Here is a 15,962-nt window from a genome sequence, read left to right on the forward strand (position 1 = left end):
TCGTACCCTGTGATGTAGACGCTAACGTCTGCATTATTTATTCCCTTTATATTTGGCTTACTATTCGTACCTTTAATTATTTTAATTCTTTCTGCATTAGCCGGGATGTGTCGGATTCCTCTTACCTTTAAGATACATCATCAGAAGGTTGTTCTCCTGGTTTTTAAACCAGAAAATATTGTGCAATATACTACTGTGGCACAACTGTAGGAGACAAGTATGCATGTTTACAAGAGATGCAGCAATAGTTCAATATTAAACACAGTTTAATATTAAACACAGTGCCACTTTAACTGAACTTGTTATGGCTGATGTAGGTGTGAGAGGAAATCTCACTCTGAAAATGCACACAGTTCATAAAAGCGTAATTATCTGAAAAGCAGATCACCACCAGTGGCACTCAACAAGGTGTTTTCCCAAAGCTTGTTCTTGCATTCGGCTCAATGTTTAACTGCATCCACACCGGCTGTACAAAATGCTAACGGAATGTGGCTAAAGATCCAACCAAAAAAAAAAAAAGAAGGGTTTACATAAAATCACAATCTCACCAGTAATTCATAAGGAACTGACACTACACACGAAATACATGCCACAGAGAGAACTTGATCGTGAACGTGATCTCTCCCACATACCCAATAACCTGTGTTGCAGTTCACTGTAAATTAGACTGTCAAGCTGCATGTTAAGTATTTCTCTTTTGCCTCAGAAAGCTTTGAATTATTATGCCTTATCAATACTTTCTGAGCGTCTTACTAATTTCTGACATGGCGAGAGCTTTTCTGTGAAGTCGGAGAGTAGATTTACACAGGAGGCACAGGAGCCATAGCTGTCTAAGTCAATAAAGAATGAGCAGGGTGCATGAACGCTGGAGAATCCGAGCAATCCCGATTGGTGAGGTGTACGTCATGCAGAGTTATAGCGGCGACAGCTGTAAAAATGTTTATTGGGCATTGAATATGGAAGCCAGTTTCCTGTTAGATGTGGCCTGTCAGCCTCAGGAGAGCCATGAATGTCCCTGTGCATGTCACTTGTCAATAGAGCCCCATGCAAGCTGAACCCAACTAACAGCCTAAAGAGGGCTCAGGAATCTGTGGCGCACTAGGCATTAGAATGTCATGTCTGTCCTAGGATTTGGGATGTTGTTGTTGTCCTCTGGAGCAAGAACAGACTGCTTTTTTAAACTGGTGAACTTCATCAATTCTGTGGAAAACTGTGCTTCTCTAGAAGGGTTATCAGCCATTTAATGAAATGTATTTTTCATGAAGGTGATGCAAATATTGTTCATTAACTTGAAATGCTTATTTCTTTTATAAACAGTGGGACACTACTTACTTGTTAACATATTAGTAGCAGTAACACGCTTATTAATCTGATGTGTGATGTCAGGCACGGTCCCCCCAGGTTCAGCAGGGAAATGCAGAACATGAAAATAAAGAGATCTTTAACGAAATACTACAAGATGTACGTTCAGCAAACTACAGTTCTGCTGAGTCAAGCTCACTGGAAAATGCTGCATGTCTACACCTGGATATGCTGGCTGTTATCTGGACAATGAAAACTGTGGAATTTGGGGGCATATGTGACAATTCAGAATGCTCTCTTTCTCTCTATCTCTTACTTTGTCCCTACTTCTCTCATTCTGTCTCTCAGTTTTAAACCCTGGCACTCAAGGGCATGTTTGCCTGCCATTCTTCTCACTGTTAACATATACCTCACCTCCTGCCTTAGTTATGATTTCTTACAAAGATTGTGAAGCAGTAGGAAACAGATGTCTTCAATCATTTGTTTCTGAAAACCAACAATGCTAATGTGTGAAAACAAAAATATAAAAAGTGGTTTTCCTTTTATTTTTGTACGTATGTGCTGTGCACAGCAGTGTAACCATATTCCTGATACCAATTAAAGTCTGATTTTTTAAAATGTGTCATATTATTATTAATAACATCTACTTGTGTCTGTAATGTATGGTTTCTCATTTCATAACGTCCAACTCATCACTTGGTAAGGAGGGTATTCAAATATCATAGGGGGATAAACAGAGTATGGGCCCCCTACATAATCATTCATTCATTCATTCATTCATTATCTGTAAGCGCTGATCCAATTCAGGGTCGCGGTGGGTCCAGAGACTACCTGGAATCATTGGACGCAAGGCAGGAATACACCCTGGAGGGGGCCCTACATAATTATATTACTTATATATAAATAGCCAAAGATAAACCACAGCTCATCTTTACACAAATGCACTGAAAGAAAATGATTTAATCTATTTAATTTAAGAAAAACCTAAGATTAACTTTCATAAAAAAAAAGACTAAACCGTCACAGGCGACACTGTGGTGCAGCAGGTTAGTGTCGCAGTCACACAGCTCCAGGGGCCTGGAGGTTGGGGGTTCGAGTCCCGCTCCGGGTGACTGTCTGTGAGGAGTTGGTGTGTTCTCCCCGTGTCTGTGTGGGTTTCCTCCCACAGTCCAAAAACACACGATGCAGGTGGATTGGCGACTCAAAAGTGTGCGAGTGAATGTGTGTCTGTGTTGCCCCGTGAAGGACTGGCGCCCCCTCCAGGGTGTATTTATTAAAAATAACCATAAATCTACAGAGGAAGACACATTCAAGTCATCAACTTCGTTTAAACCATTGATCCATAGTTTAACATTTTACAGTTCTCTCAGGTCCCTATTTATCTGCTGTTTACAGTTGAAGTTACTGTGTTTATAAACGTTTTAATGGCAAAATTAAACTGTCAAAAAAGCAGGATATTTAGAGTTAGATAAAATTCATTTTATTTTCATTAATAATTCATCCTGAGAAACAGCAAACTATAATAGAATATGGACAAAATGCAACCACAATCAAAAGTCATACATGTATATTAATAAATGTACAAGTAAAAAACAAAGAAATGCTTCTGTTTTTAATGAAACTGTCACATTCAACTCATTTCTAATTGTTTTATTCTCACTTCGGTTTCAATTCACAGACGTTTGCTCCAAATAATAAGCGGGACCTAGATGCCCAAAAGTGGGTTCTTCAAGCGATCTTTAGTAAACCGAAAGAACTATTTGAATGTATAGATGGCACTTTACATGGTTAAGTTGCCATTTTCAATTGTGAAAATATTGTGTCCCTTTAAATAACTTTTTTTTTCTTTTCTTTTGCAATTGATGAATTTAACTGAACAATTCGCTGATAAATAAAAGGCAAGGCAAGTTTATTTATAGAGCACCTTTCGTACACCATGGTAATTCAATGTGCTTTATTACAGTAGAAAAATTAAAAAAGTAAAAGATATTAAATTCAATAAAAAATATATTGAAACAGAAAACAGGAAAAAAATTACATTAAAAGAGAATATATAATAAAATAATAATAAAAAAATATATAAGGCTTTGGAATATAAAGTCCTTTCCCCTGGGAAAGTTGTGTACCTTTAAAATGTGTTGAAGGAACACCACTGTTCCTTATATAAGACCATCGATGTACTTCTGAGTGTACTTTGTTTGTACTTGTGTGGATAAACCCGTTCTAATGACCTTCTGTCTGACCCTGTAGAAAATAAAGCGTCAGATATAAACACATTCCCCTCGCGAGCCACTGAAAACTGTAGTGCTACACAAGCGCCCTCTGCTGGGGAACCTGCGGGGGTGACCCCTCACTCACCTGATACCGGCGACGAAGTTCGCTTTGCATTGGATGGTGACTGGGAGATCATTTCCCCCTCGTGTTTCAACACAGGAGAGCTCGGCTGTAAACAACGCTCACAGAAAGTGAAACTGACAAGATGCTTGAGGTGGGCTCGGCGGCGTGTGGGCCAAATAAGGGTTCTGTTTGTGTTTGGTGGGATGGTGTTCGGGCCAATTATGGCTTTGGCTCGTTCCGGCCAATTAAGCCAACTATAAACAGACCAAGGTGAGCGGAGAAAAAAAAACACCCCTCCGCTCTTCCGCTGCTTCTCGGCTCCTTTCTCTCTGTTACGGGGGCGAGCGTTGCGTAAAAAAGTGCGAGTGAGGAGTGGCGCGAGTGAGTTTAAATAGCCGGACCTTAACTTTTACAGAATCAGAATTGGACTCGAGCTCCAGCTTGTTTTGCTCTGTTGGCCATCTGTCTTTGAGTCTCTGAGCATGCGCAGTGTAGCTCCTGTGTGGCACCTGAAGCTGAGGCTGCAGCTCTCCTCGCTGGTGGCGCTGTGGCTGGCGGTGACCGCGCTACGGGGATGTGACTCCGCTCCTAACGCGTCTCCGCTGCAGAGCTCCGGCTGGGGAAACCCCCGCAGGTTCATCCACCTCCAGACCAGCACCGAGCTCAGCAACTTCTACCTGGAGATCGGCCTCAACGGGCACGTGCGCAAAACCACGCACCGGGGCTCGTACAGTGAGTGTGGACACTTTTAATGACCCCACTTTTGGCCGGATCTGACTGGCTGTTTCACATAAAAGCAGTGGGGTGTTTGTTTTGGGGGTGGGCAGGGTGTTGAGGTTGAAGGCGCCACTCACCTTCTCGGTGTCCGCAGGTGTTATTCTGCTGAAAGCCGAGGCCCGGGACCGTGTGGCTATATACGGAGTGAAAAGCAGCCGGTTCCTGTGCATGGACGCAGAAGGGAATCTCTTCACTTCGGTGAGAACTAACAATTAATAACTTTATTTCTATCCCAGCTTTACACCAGCTCATATTCTCTATAGGGCTTCACTGTAGGGTGTGTGCTAAAGGGTCTTTTCAGAAACATAGCTCGTGCAACAGGGTTCTCAGCAGAACAGGGAGCGTCGTTGCGTTCAGATATGTGTATACTTTTTGAGTTCTGTCTCTCTCTCCCTCTCTCTGCCTCTGTCTCTCTCTCTCTGTCTCGGTTTAAATGATGTACTCTGAAGAAGTATATTTAGTGTTTAGTGATGCTCCATTAACACGACTCTCTCTAATGCTTCTCTTTCCCCCTTTTACATTTTTCTCTCCATGTTTTTTGATTCAGTGTCTCATTCCAGTCTTCTACCCCTAGGACTTACTTTATCCCTTCATTTATTTATTTATTTATCTCTTTCTCTCTTTAATCTCTTTTCTCTCTCTCTCTCTCTCTCTCTCTCTCTCTCTCATTTATTTTTGCAGGAAAAACCCAGGACACTGGTCAGAACTATAATGCGCTTGGATTTTAAACGTTGGTGTAGAGTAGAAAAGGATAAAAGTAGGGTTTTCGTGTTGAGGTTAATAAAATATATGGTGTCTGTTGTTTTGATTAATGGGGTATCTGTGCTGCTGGTGTCTTAACATTTGCTGAGCTGTTAAAATGAAGTTAATTTATTTTTTTAGAAGTACCTTTAATATTGTATTTCGAACTAATGCATTGACTAAAGTATCTCTCTCTCTTTCTCCTCTTTCTCTCATCTCTCTTTCTCATCTCTCTCTCTCTCTACTCTCTCTCTTTCTCCTCTCTCTCTCTCTTTCTCATCTCTCTCTTTCTCCTCTCTCTATTTCTCTTTCTCCTCTCCCTCGTTCTCCTCTCTCTCCCTCTCTTTTTCCTCTCTTTCTCTCTCTCTTTCTCCTCTCTCTATTTCTCTCTCTCTCTCTCTCTCTCTCTCTCTCTCTCTGATAGACGGTGTGCATTAGGGAGGACTGTCTGTTCCACCACAAGCTGCTGGAGAATCACCGCGATGTTTACTACTCCACTAAGTCCGGGATCTTGGTGAATTTGGACGGGCTGAAGCACAGCTTCTCTATGGGGCAGAACCTGCCGCGCTCCTCGCTGTTCCTGTCGGAAAAGAACACCGTTCCGCTGGAGCGCCTGAAGCACAAAGAGCGGAAGAACCGGCAGGTGGACCCGGCGGACCCCCTCAGGGCGTACGGGGTCGCGGCAGAGGAGGAGTCAGACTCGCGCGCTGTGCATGAAGAGGATACGGAGCGTGAGCTGGAGCCCCTCGAGGATCGGACATCCCGAGAGGCAGGCGCGCTGCTCGCGCCCTCAGACGACGACCCCTGGGAGGCGACCCACTCCAGGAACCCCGCAAGTCCCCGGATGTCAGCAGTAGTCGGCTGAGGTCTGGAGCACAGGCGAGCAGCACTGCATCTTACAGCTGTGTGAACACGGTGAGGCGCCCCTGGTCACTTTAGACATTAGGCTGATTATAAATGAGCTCTTATCTTCTACACTATTAGGAAACAGGGTATTAAACGAACACTGGGATGGTCCCTCGGGAGTGTGTGCTAACACAGGTGAACTGAGCTCACTGAACGTATAGGACAAATTTGAATGAAACGATGCTAAGTTATTTCGGTTTAGCTCAAAACAAATAACATATGGATATCAGTTCAAACCATAAAAACCTCTGTAGATCGACATGTGTCCAGTTCCACTCTTTAAGAGTGCCCTCAGTGGGTCAGATCCTATTATATTTTTAAGTGGCTTTGACAACATGCACTTTTGAGTGCAATTTTCTGTTTACCCAGAGAGCAGAATTATTCCAGCATTGGTCTGGCACATATCCCCACATTTTTATGGCCCACTTGCCACATGGAATTATGGAACGTGAATGGACCACTGCTTCTTGCAACATAAGGGCCACAAAAACACCAAATGAGGGCCACATGTCACAAGAAAGTCAGTTTTGGCCACTTTTGGTTCACGTCCAGTTTACCATAGCAACACCGTGCCAGCGGTGCCGCTTCTTTGCTAGATGTAGCCCACACCCGCAAGCTATGGATATATTCTAATTTAAAATGTTAAGGTTTGCACCTTCTCCCTGTGGATAAAATATATAATGTAGATGATGATGATAAAGGCAAGGACAACACAGCTCTTTTAGGGTACATGCTTTTTATTGAACACACAATTAGGGAACAGTGTTTACAGAGGTTCAAGATATCCCCCTGCTTAGTGCTTACATGGGGATGGGTTTTTGTGGGGTACGAATGTGGGACATGACAAATGTGGAGAGTGTACGCTGACAGAATATCCAAATCTGTGCGACAGACAACAAAGAAAGACAGCCAGACCCCACTCTGCTTAGCCTCACAAGCTTAACTTCCCAGTGTTGCACGGAGACCATTGTAGTTGCCATAACATTACTATTTAATATTCATAATTAAAGCTTAAGGCCTTTGTGTTACTTTTTGGTGTTACATTGGGTATATCCTGCTTTGTTTAAATGACTGAATTTAATATCCCTTGAAAAAATAAAAACAAACTGTGGTCTTATGCTATTGCACTCTTTTAAAAACAGCAGATAAACAGGCTAAAAGCACTAATGCCATAGCTAAGTTTGTTAAAAATGTGTTAAATTAATTTAGAAACTCAGTAAAGCGTGACCTTTGATCAGGGGTGACCAAACTTTTGCATTCCAGCGCAGCTGGTCTAGCCTCCAAATAACAGCCCAGTTTAAAAACGTTTTCAAGCTGGTGAGGTGTTGGTTGACTTGCTCCCCTTTCATTTCCCCTGTCATGGTGGTTGCTGCTTTATTTATGTTTTAAAACCCAAATTCTGAAGCATCAAAATCAGGATGGGTCCAAACACCAAACCTACAGTGCCTACGTACAGAACCACTCTCATTGACCAAATCTGAGCTTTTAGAAATAGTTTCTCTTCAGATGACTTTGCGTTTACCATGTTGTTCTGTTGTAAATTGCCAGTTAAGTATTTATTTCCTAACTCCTCTCCCCGTCCATCAGAGGGTGCAGGACACTATCTGAGGAAAGCAATGTATACTGATGCAAATATTTATTTATTTAATGTCATTCACTTTTGTATTTATGGTATTTATATGGATGCATACTTGATTATACATTCACATGGAAATGTTACATACTTTGACTTTCCATTCAAAATGAATAAAGTCTTATTTCTAAATTTTCAAATGGCCATTTGTTTTCATTCTTGACTTGCCTGATTCCTATACATACAGATATTCATGTAATAAATATTAACACGTGTGAACCTGCTGTATCTCTGGTGAGCAGAAAAATGCCACTCTGAATGTGCTCACTACTTTAACACTCCTTATAAATAGTGTATTGAGCTATTTTAAGATTTACCCATTGTGGAGACAGATACGTATTCTTTCACAAAGCTTGTTTAAGCTCCATTTAAAAAAAAAAATGCATAAGAAGAAATGAAATGGGACGCTCTGTAGCAGCATGAGTTTAACTGCAGCATGCTCACGTGGCAGCTAAAGGGATATAAAGCCCGCAGTATTAGACGGTGGAGCAGATACTGATTTCTTTGGAGTGATGGAGCACCACCCAGTCATTCTGAAATAATCCAGTGTTTCTTAGTTCTGGTCCTGGTTGGTCACTGCCCTGCACCTTTTAGAGAGAGATTCAGAGATTAATATAGAGATTCCTCTACCCTCAACACACATAATTCAACTTCCAAAGTACAGTTGGGTGTTATGGAGCAAGGAGACAACTACAGCAGGCAGAACAGTGGCCCACCAAGACAAGGACTGACAATCTAATCATTGAACCAATCAGTGAACTAATCATTCAACATCAATAATTCTGTTGATATGGTATTGATTTGAACAGGGTTAATGAGTCTCTAATGCTTCTAAAATTCTCATGGCTCAAAAGAGGAGCAAATAATGAAAAATACAATAATTAAATTGGGGTGATGGAGATCCCTCCACTCACTTTGAACCTAATAAATAAACATCAATGACTTCAATATGGCTTAAATCAAATCCTCACTGGATTGTTACAACATCCTGGGTAAAGTTTTCCTGACATAGTAGAACCAGTTGCTGCAGGAAATACGAAAACCTACCGATTAACATCCAGAAAAATGTTGAGCACAGTGTTCAGAAACATTTTGGTGGTATAGCCATATAATGTGTAAATGGGTCTGGATTTGAAGGGGTTAACGAAACGCCAAAGGCTCTAAACGCCTCATGATTGTGTGTGATACAAAATAAAGAGGTAAACTATTCATTAAACATTAGTAAAACTATATTTAATTGATCCAGAATTACTTAAAAAAAAAGTGTATTGTGCATTGGCCGGGAATCGAACCCGGGCCTCCCGCGTGGCAGGCGAGAATTCTACCACTGAACCACCAATGCTTAACTGAAAGAATTGCACTCAACTAAGTACTCGATCCCTTATTAAAGTCTGAAGTCTATTAAATCCTCAAAGACATTTTCAGTAGAAAAATTAAAAGCCTTCACAAACTAATTGAGGCTGTTCTGGCAGCAAAGAAGTGGCTCTGTATTCATTTCAGACGTAATGAATAAAGTAAACGTCTGTAATATCACGGCTTTACCGACAGGTGTCAGTAGGTCCTAATAAATATGTAATTAAGCTCTAGAATGGGGAACTAGCAAGTAAGAGTTTTAGATTTCAGTTTACATATCAGAGATAAGGATTATCATTTTAGAGTGAATTTATTAATATCACATTAATAAAAAAATTTTTAATAGTTTATTTTATTTTCTGAATCGTAGAACAGACACAAGTCAGTTCCTCCCGGACATAGCCGCCAAAACAGCGTCAGCAGTTTCGACTTAAACATATGTCTCATATTTATGTGATTTAAAGCAAAGAAAAGTGGAAATTTAAAGCGGGTGTTGGGGTGAACACGATTGCTTAAAACTATAAGTCTTTAAACAAATGTATATAAATATGTATTGTCTTAAATTGTATTGTTACGAATCTGATGCTGGGGTGTTCAGATGACTTTTCTCTGTTTGTTTTTGGGCGGGTTGCTGGGCTCAGAAGGCGCTGTGTTGTGATTGTATTGTGTCTGTTGCGGTTATATTGGGATTATGTGTTGTGTCTGTGTGCCGTATCTGTTTTGGTGTTGTGTTGTGACTGTGTGTTGTGATTGTTAATAGCACCTCGTTAAACAGAGCCATGTGTTTTTAGCACCTTGTTCTGCCTGCGTGTACACAACCGTAAAATGGACCGACCATCAAGGTTTGCCTGTTTATCTCTTCTCAAATTTCACCTTCCTTCTGTGCATACATTTCTGTTTGTTTCAGCTTGACGTCTGGCTTAAATTATCTGGCTAAAGTGCTTTGTGAAAACAGTAGCCCAGATTTGTGGATTATCCAGTAGGAATGTCCATTAACTAATTTCTAATGGGACATTGAGTCTGAGTTTAAGTTATCTGGCTAAATCCTGCTTTGAAGAAATCACTTACAATCCTCTTTATCAGAAACAGTAGTGTGTTTTTGTTGTACCATTTATTTGTGTACTATTTTGCCTACTTTGTTTCTACTTCTAGGAGCAGGAAAACTGTTAATTATACAGATTTATTGGATGATGACGGTAAGTGACAGATTGATCTTCACTGTTATTTATACAGTTAAAAAATTATTAAAATGCACCTTACAAAAATCGTTTATGAAGTTCAAATACAATTATTTTTTATGCTTGTAAATATATTTGGATTGTTTGTTTTTTAAAATGATATTCTAAATAAGGTAAAAAAAAAAATCACATATATTCCACAGTGGTGATGATGAAGACTGTACATCTGTAGAGTTTAATGTCTCTTAAAAACTACAGCACAAAAAGCTTTTCCACAACATATTTACAGATACGCTGTAAGCAACCTGTGTTATGTGACTGTTTGAAGATAAGATTTGGGCCTACAACATATTTTTGAAATCTTTACATGGCAGAACAGTATATGCGGGATGATTTAATGCAAAGAAAAATAGTTTTGTCATGGATCTGGTTTGTAAGCCACACTCACATTTAACTATGTGAGTGTGTCCTTGTTTTTAGTTTGATCATGATTCATATTAAAGAAAAAGAAGTCTCAGACAACAAATATACATCTACTAGTCATTCTGATTTCCACTGTGAACCTATAAAAATAAGATTTGATACAATACTCCATTTCATATCACACCATTCCAAAGAAAAGTGAATTTCTTTTTCAATACGCAACTAACTGCATAGGGTGGCACTGTGGCGCAGCAGGTAGTGTTGCAGTCACACAGCTCCAGGGGCCTGGAGGTTGTGGGTTCAATTCCCGATCCGGGTGACTGTCTGTGAGGAGTTGGTGTGTTCTCCCCGTGTCTGCGTGGGTTTCCTCCGGATGCTCCGGTTTCCTCCCACAGTCCAAAAACACATGTTGGTAGGTGGATTGGAGACTCAAAAGTGTCCGTAGGTGTGAGTGAATGTGTGAGTGTGTGTTGCCCTGTGAAGGACTGGCGCCCCCTCCAGGGTGTATTCCTGCCTTGCGCCCAATGATTCCAGGTAGGCTCTGGACCCACCGCAACCCTGAACTGGATAAGCGGTTACAGATAATGAATGAACTAACTGCATTGCTAATTGTGTTCCTTTATGTACATATCAGATGAAGATTTTGCCACAGCAAAAGCACCGCCAACTAAAAAAGCTCGAGCATCTACCACGGAGTCTATTAACTCAGCAAAAGGAATAATCGATTTAACTGGTAAAGGATGCCAAGAAAGGTATTAATACAAAATTTGCCCTTTATAAACTGAAAAATCATATGTTATGAACTTGACAAATCATATGTTTTAAACATCTATAAACAGAGCTTTGTGTCAGATAATATAAATGTGTTTTTCAGAGTATCTTTGGATGAAAAACTATATAAAAGAGATTTGGAAGCTGCACTGAGCCTCTCCCTGCTCCGGAATACAGAAAAACCAGAGGAGCACTCTCCCAAAGCTATAGGTGTGAATATTTTGCCATATTTATTAAGTCATGAATAATAGAAAATGTTTGGTCCAAGTTTAGGAATGTCTGCTTCAGTCCCTGATCTCATCAGAAACCTTTCTTTCTATTCTGAGCAAGATGTAAAATGTGAGCCCCCTGTTCTGACGCACTGCAGTGTGGATGGCAGTTGCTTAGGTAATGAACATAAACAATGTTATTGTCATTAAAGTTTGAATGAATACATATTTACATAATTATATGTATATACCCTAAGAATCCCATTAAGCATTTGGTCTCTCTTGCCTAGAAGACATTATAACTTCAAACCACCCACCCCGAGATTCACCTCCTGTGCTGTCAAACTGTAGCGTGGATGTCAGCTGCTTAGGTAATAGAGAATTTTACTCTTACATTACATCTTATACATTTAGGGATCCTGCATTCGGCATTAAGCAATCACATAGTACAAAAACTGGTTCTGGAAAGATGGAACCTCATTTAGCACAACTGGGAAGAGTTCTAGTGGTGTTTCTGAGCAAAAACTACTGATTTACTACTGACCTCACCAATGTTGATGCTGAAAGCAATCGCAGCTTTTCAGAAATATTTCTGTGTCTATTATAAATGCCTACATATAATATACACATCTGCTTCATACAACAGCGTTGTGAAAATGCAGTATATTCAACTAGTTAGTTAATGGTTTTATCAGCAGTGTGTTCTAGCCAATATATACACTGAATATTAGACATCTACAATAAAATCCACATGCTTGGAATGAAGGTTATTGCTTGTCTGTTGTATAGTAGTTTAGCAGTTTTCCTCTTTTAAAATGTTCCAGGAGAGCTGTAGGTAAATACTGAAGTGCAGAATATCAACAAGCATTTTATTAATTGTCAGAATATGCTTATATCAGCTTTCAGTCTGTAAAATAACCTATGACTCTCTATAATCTTAGGTTTAGATCAGATCACAAGTGAGCAGACCCTCTCACCTGAGACATCGCGAAAGAGGAAGGCTTCAAAATCCAATGAGTGCCAGAAACGAGTTGTGAAAGACAGTGCAGAGGATGAAGACTACAAACCTCAAAACACACCCGGTACTGACATGCACATCAGAATCTACTTTCACCACCGGTGTCTCTAATTTGCAAGATTTAATGCTGCTAATTTCTATGTGTTTTTAGAGAGCGAGTCCGATTTTAGCGAACCTGATGAGAGTGAAGATGAAGAGTTCACAGTAAAGAGAAAAGGAAATAAGAAAAAAACTAGCAAGAGTGAGAAAAAGACAGCTCCAAAGCCACTCAAGAAAGAAAGGAGCACACCAAAACAACAGAAAGCCAAACCACAGCCTACAGGTTGTACATCTTGCATTTTTATTTTGCTTTGCGGTTTTTATAAATGGAAATGTAGATTTTAATCTTGGCACCATTGTTGTGACCAGTAAACTGTCAGTCTCAAAATTGTTACTGAATTATAAAGGTTATTTTTTTGGACATTATAAGCAGCAGGTTAACAGTTTACCTCTTAGTATTTATGTGCTATGCTGTTGTTATTTATTGAAAGTCTCCACACCAGATTTTGTATTTTGGAGTTCTATTTCAGACTGTAGTCTGTCTGTCTCTCTGCAAATATTCTTTACTTTGTTCAAAAATTAACTAATTAATTATATAGAGAAACAGATTGATTGCAAAAATGATGTAAACTATATGTTCAAAGAAAAATCTTCCTAGCACTCATCTATAGAGCAGCAGAACTGTGTTCTCTGGAGTGATAAAGCCCTTTGGATGAGTTGTAGTCGAGTTTTTGATCCAGAATTAATCATTAAATCATTCGTACCTGACCTCGCCATTGTCTTTGTAGCTTAATGACATCAAATCCTATTCTAGTGCTCCAACAAATAACACACAATTAACCCTTAACATTCTCAAAGAAGGAATCTTGGCTGAGCAGGGGTTAAACCTTTGTTCATTTAGTGACCAGTGAGAACTTCTCAAGGCATTGCTTGAGAGTAAGGAGGGAAATCACAGTTGCTTTCAGTGAGAGTGTATTGCATTTAACATGAGTCAGTTTATTATTATTATTATTATTATTATTGTTACATTACCTTGTGCACTTTTGTGTTTTCTCTTCCTAACAGTTGGTAAGTCAGCACTCTGTAGGAGTCCAGGTGTAGCTCAATCTATACCTGCAACAAAGAGGTCTCCTATCACACCTCCTACACATAAACCTGCACTCTGCTCCAGTCCTGCAAGTGGTAGATTGCCAAAGTGGAATCCCCCTGGTAAGTCTGTACTTCTGCTCCCAAGGTTTGTGCTTGTGGCAATGTACAGGGGTTGGACAATGAAAGTGAAACACCTGGTTATAGACCACAATAAATTATTAGTATGGTGTAGGGCCTCCTTTTGCGGCCAATACAGCGTCAATTTGTCTTGGGAATGACATATACAAGTCCTGCACAGTGGTCAGAGGGATTTTAAGCCATTCTTCTTGCAGGATAGTGACCAGGTCGCTACGTGATGCTGGTGGAGGAAAACGTTTCCTGACTCGCTCCTCCAAAACACCCCAAAGTGTCTCAATAATATTTAGATCTGGTGACTGTGCAGGCCATGGGAGATGTTCAACTTCACTTTCATGTTCATCAAACCAATCTTTCACCAGTCTTGCTGTGTGTATTGGTGCATTGTCGTCCTGATACACGGCACCGCCTTCAGGACACAATGTTTGAACCATTGGATGCACATGGTCTTACTGGTGCCATGTGCAGTTAATGAAGATTGGCCACCAGGCTGCTCCAATTTAGCCATGAAACCTCCCACACTACAATGACAGGTGTTTCAGTTTCATTGTCTAACCCCTGTATGTGAATGGACCATTTACACAATATAATATGATGTATATGTGCCCAGTGATTCCAGGTAGGCTCTGGACCCACCGCGACCCTCAACTGGATAAACGGTTACAGACAAAGAATTAATTAAATAATGAAAATGATGTATATCCTCTTCCTGAATGACAGGCCTGTGTCCATTTATCTTTCACCATTTTTTAATCTACTGTTTTATCTAAAATTGAGCATCTTGTAACAGTGAACAGTAAAGTTCCCATCTCTTTAGAGAAAACCTTTTTTAATTGTGCAATTTCTGACATATGCAATTTTTTTTTTTTTGCCCTCATCCCTCCATTTTCCCTAAGGCTATATTAGCTTGCCTGACTGAGTAAAATCACGCTTTGAATAAAGCAGACCACTCAAAATGACACAAAAAATTTTTTTTCTTTTTACGTTGTTTAAAAAGTCCATATATCTAGAAAAATTAAACCAGGCCTATTTTAGAGAGGGTACTGTAGTTTTTGTTTCCTGATACTGATCATGAAATTTTGAGTATCTATCAGTGCTACCACGGATCCACTTTTCTTTCATTAAAACACTACACAACTCTTAAAATCAAAAATGCATATCAATGCAAGGTGTAAACGCTTAGGTCTGAACGGTACATCCTTTAGTTCTTGTTTTCTCATGACATTGATTATCATACTGAGGATTGTGACACGATTAAAACATGTATCTCCTTTTTTGTGGATTTTTAGTTTACTCTTAAAATTATATGGAAATTACATGATGAATGAACCAATAGAAATGCTCCAAGAATAAAATCTCTTCATATTGACTTCCATTGAAAGTTAAGAAAGATTTTCCTTTTCCTGTAAAGTTACTACTTTGGGAGATGCATGTATTTCATAGGACAGCAACGATACAATGAAGAGACACAAACACAGGTAATAAGTCCTGTTTCATTTTTATTAGGTCTGTTGAGAAGTAGCCCTACTTTTACTCAGAGTGGCCCAGTGAAGTCTCCTGGAATGGGTCTGCGTTTAGGACTGTCCCGTCTGGCTCGAATCAAACCTCTGCACCCTAATGCTGCAGCACATTGAACTGGTTGTGTGGTTTTTTTTGTGTGTCTCTATCTCAAAGCATTTCTAAAAAAAAAAACATTACTAATACATTAATTTAAGATCGGACATATTACACCTTTTTTTATTCTTACATATCTTTTTAATTGTAAGTGTGATTGTTTAAGTATGCCGTTTATCATTTTTTGTAAGTAATATTTTTTGTGGTAAACTTGGACATTGTATATATTTGCAAAATGATATATAATAAAAGTTTTTTTAATTTTTATCCTTTTTGTTTGTCGTTGCTGTTTCTTATGTTGTTTGTATGTTTTATAGTCACTGATTAATAATGTAATAATAACATAAAGTATATACCAGTCCCAATCCCTGATCTCAAACTCTTTACCCAGATTAACCTTTTTCCAGCCTGAGAATTTTCCAGGAATACTTTTGATC

General features: G+C 39.6%; 2 protein-coding genes and 1 non-coding gene across 4 annotated transcripts; 2 read left to right on the forward strand and 1 right to left on the reverse strand.

Moving 5' to 3' along the window:
* Positions 1–3,775: 3,775 nt before the first annotated feature.
* fgf23 (fibroblast growth factor 23) lies at positions 3,776–7,686 on the forward strand. Its single transcript, XM_066669464.1, has 3 exons — positions 3,776–4,371; positions 4,511–4,614; positions 5,582–7,686. Exons 1-3 carry the CDS (start codon positions 4,122–4,124, stop codon positions 6,020–6,022), a joined length of 795 nt encoding a protein of 264 aa, XP_066525561.1. The 5' UTR covers positions 3,776–4,121; the 3' UTR covers positions 6,023–7,686.
* Positions 7,687–8,967: 1,281 nt separating this feature from the next.
* On the reverse strand, positions 8,968–9,038 carry trnag-gcc (transfer RNA glycine (anticodon GCC)). The gene has a single exon. It is a non-coding gene; the product is annotated as a tRNA-Gly (tRNA).
* A 611-nt stretch (positions 9,039–9,649) lies between these two features.
* On the forward strand, positions 9,650–15,792 carry rad51ap1 (RAD51 associated protein 1). 2 transcript variants are annotated; one of them, XM_066669663.1, is made up of 10 exons: positions 9,650–9,891; positions 10,202–10,245; positions 11,285–11,402; positions 11,525–11,631; positions 11,752–11,808; positions 11,921–12,001; positions 12,572–12,712; positions 12,800–12,970; positions 13,753–13,896; positions 15,418–15,792. In XM_066669663.1, exons 1-10 carry the CDS (start codon positions 9,875–9,877, stop codon positions 15,543–15,545), a joined length of 1,008 nt encoding a protein of 335 aa, XP_066525760.1. In that variant the 5' UTR covers positions 9,650–9,874; the 3' UTR covers positions 15,546–15,792. The 2 variants fall into 2 exon arrangements, with proteins under 2 accessions (XP_066525760.1, XP_066525761.1); XM_066669664.1 differs by having other exon boundaries at positions 11,924–12,001.
* The last annotated feature ends 170 nt before the right edge of the window (positions 15,793–15,962 follow it).

Source organism: Hoplias malabaricus, chromosome 4 (genome assembly GCF_029633855.1).
Source record: "Hoplias malabaricus isolate fHopMal1 chromosome 4, fHopMal1.hap1, whole genome shotgun sequence".
NCBI classification, from domain to species: Eukaryota; Metazoa; Chordata; class Actinopteri; order Characiformes; family Erythrinidae; genus Hoplias; species Hoplias malabaricus.

Coding starts and splice junctions, on each gene's coding strand:
- fgf23 (XM_066669464.1), top strand. CDS start 4,122: ATGCGCAGTGTAGCTCCTGTGTGGCACCTGAAGCTGAGGCTGCAGCTC. Junction 4,372..4,510: donor CACGCACCGGGGCTCGTACA/GTGAGTGTGGAC, acceptor CGGTGTCCGCAG/GTGTTATTCTGCTGAAAGCC. Junction 4,615..5,581: donor AAGGGAATCTCTTCACTTCG/GTGAGAACTAAC, acceptor TCTCTCTGATAG/ACGGTGTGCATTAGGGAGGA.
- rad51ap1 (XM_066669663.1), top strand. Junction 10,246..11,284: donor AGATTTATTGGATGATGACG/GTAAGTGACAGA, acceptor TGTACATATCAG/ATGAAGATTTTGCCACAGCA. Junction 11,632..11,751: donor GCACTCTCCCAAAGCTATAG/GTGTGAATATTT, acceptor ATTCTGAGCAAG/ATGTAAAATGTGAGCCCCCT.